Consider the following 2668-nt stretch of genomic DNA (forward strand, 5'->3'; position numbering starts at 1 on the left):
GGATGCGGTGTCTGTGGCAGCTGGGATGGTGGGATGCAGGGATGTTGGGATACCAGGGTGATGTGTCTACAGCAGTTGTGGTGCTGTCTTTGCCAGCCCCGAGCTTTCAGGGGTAGCTGCAGCAGCCATTGAGAAGCTCTGTCTGGGGGCACCTGTCAACGGAGGCTCTGGTGTTTAGGGAAAAACATCCCAAAATCCATGGGTAAGCACGGGACCTTCTTCCTTGAGTGCTGCAGCTCAGGGCCTGAGCGTGGCCAAGGCTGGGCTGGACGGGGCTCTCGGCCAGGATGTCCCTGCCCATTGCAGGGGGCTGGACGAGATCAGCTTTAAAGGTCCTTCCCAGTCCAGACTATCCTGCGATCTGGGAGTCCAACCTTTCTAATCCCTGAAGGAAGCAGCAGCGGGGGGAAGGAGAGGCCAAGAGGCTGCGGGGGATGGGCCTCCACATCTCGGCTCCGCAGCCAAGGGCTCACAGACTCCAGCTCTGTTTTGGAGCAGGGGTCTGAAACTCCAGGCCTTGTTCAGACCAGGGCCTCCCTGTGGGCATAAAGGTCCTGGTGTGGAGCAGGAGCAGCTGCAGTGGAGGCTGGAGAAGCACTGAACCCCAGAGCCTGGTGCCAGCAGGACAGGATTGGCTCCAGGCTTTTGAGTTTGGATCATTTTGGGGGGAAAGGGAACTCAGGTGCTCCTGCTCCTCTGCTGAGGATTACTTCCCTGAAAAATCAGGCTGGAGGTCTCATCCCCAATGGATACAGGTGCTTCAGTAAGCTCAGTCAAGCATTCCATGATTACAGGATTCACCTGAAACTGGTTCTGGTCCATTCCTGTAGCTGTCACTCCTGCTTCCCCCCACCTTTCCCAGTGTGGAAACACTTTTTTCCAAGTCCCTTTGATGTGAATAATTAATCACCAGCTGGAATCCTGCATCTGGACACCCCATCAGAGTATTCTTCCCACTTGGTAGATGAGCAGGAAGAGCCCAAATCACTTGGGAAGCGACAGCCTGAAGCAAAGCAGCTGCACAAGGAGGTTGCTCAGTGTCTCACTGGTGCTTGGACAGGCTCTGTTCATATCAGCTTCATCTCAGGTAAATGGTTCAACTTGGTGGGAATAAGGGAAGATCCTGATTTGTCAGTGTTTTGCTGTGTGTACTGCCTGGTGTGGAGATCTTTGTTTCCATGGTTGTTGGGAGAGGCAGTTGGAATAACAGGGCTGGCATTGCCAACACATGAGTGCCCTGTCCTTCCAAACTCCCACCTGGCAGGGGGAGACTGGGCAGCACTGGTGAGTTTGTGTGGGTGCTCCAGAGAGTCCTTTACCTGCAGCCAAACCCAGGGGCTGGCTGAAATCATCACAGTTTACAGCCATGGATGTTGTTTTAGGGGTCTATTTTGTATGAGCTGATTACCAGGCTTTTCCCTGGCAGTTGTGTGGGGAGTGACCACAGAAGCCTTTGTTGGTCTGACAATTCATACCTGGATCTCAGCCAGAGCCTGGAGCAGAGCTCCAGCTCGATCCCACCTGTTCCCAATGACATCAGAACTCCTGGGGATTGTTCCTGGGACCTCCCTCCTGCAGAGCCCAAGAGCTGCCGCTGCGGGCACAGGTCTCTCTCTCATGAGCCATTTGCACTGAGAGCCATAATTTCATGGAATTCTGGAATGGTTTGCGTTGAAGGGACTGTAAAGCCCACCCAGTCTCACCCCACTGCCATGGGCAGGGACGCCTTCCACTAGACCAAGTTGCTCCATCCAACCTGGCTTTGAACCCTTCCAGGGACGGGGCAGCCACCACCTCCCCGGGACAGAAGGAGAACATTGATATGGATCTAGTCCATAAATATATTCTATGGATCCTTGTGACCAGAGGTCAAACCCCTCCGTGCTTCCACTGCCAAAAGGATTTGGTTGCTTCCACGTTTATTTCCTCCAGGTCACAGACAGGCGGTTTGGGGTCAGTGGCCACCCCTGGCGGGTGAGTGCAGCAGGCGGTCCCAGCGGCGCCGTGGGCCTCGTGCTGGTGTGAGCAGTGCTGCCTGCTGGGCGCACTGGTGCTCCCGGAGCAGCTGCTCCTGCTGATCTTGCAGCTGGATTTTGGGGTCCTTGAGGAGCTGGCAGTGTTGGAGGAGGCCGAGCAGCTCCTGGCGCAGGTGCCCGTTCTCTGCTTTCACCTGCTCCACGTGCTGGATCAGAGCTTGGAGCGCCACTTCCTGTGCTCTGCAGGTGAGCTCCTGCATCCTCTGGTGGAATTCCTGCTCACAATCAGCCTTTTCCTGCAGGAACCTGCTCCTGATGGCGTGGGTTTCCTCAGCACACCGTATCCTGGTGACTCGCAATTCTTTCTCCAGCGCCTTCACCCTCTGCTCCGCCTGGACTAACAGGTCCCTGTACGGCTCCAGCTCCTCCAGTTCCGTGTCCAGGAGTGCAACCTCGGCCTCCGTGTCCTGCAGGGAGCTCCTCACCTCCTGCTCCTTCACAGCATACTGTGGGATCAGCTCCTCCTTCTGCGCCTGGATTTGGGCCAGATCCCAGCAATTCTGGTCGTTCAGGGTGATAACCATATGCGGGGGGTCCTGGCTGCACTTTGCTGTGCAGGACAGGTAAGCCTGGTTCTGCTTCTGACTCCCCTGGGCTTCCTTTTCCAGGCATTTGTTTCCCTGCAGGAGCTG

At 56.1% G+C, this 2668-nt stretch overlaps 1 protein-coding gene across 1 annotated transcript in view; it reads right to left on the reverse strand.

The window, feature by feature from the left end:
* Window positions 1-1938: 1938 nt before the first annotated feature.
* The window catches only part of CCDC166 (coiled-coil domain containing 166), a 986-nt gene continuing 256 nt past the window's right edge, over window positions 1939-2668 (reverse strand). The window contains exon 2 of the mRNA XM_017733813.1: window positions 1939-2668. Within this exon, the coding sequence (XP_017589302.1) occupies window positions 1955-2668 (714 nt within the window). The 3' untranslated portion in view covers window positions 1939-1954.

Source organism: Corvus brachyrhynchos, unplaced genomic scaffold, assembly GCF_000691975.1.
Source record: "Corvus brachyrhynchos isolate BGI_N302 unplaced genomic scaffold, ASM69197v1 scaffold275, whole genome shotgun sequence".
NCBI lineage: Eukaryota > Metazoa > Chordata > Aves > Passeriformes > Corvidae > Corvus > Corvus brachyrhynchos.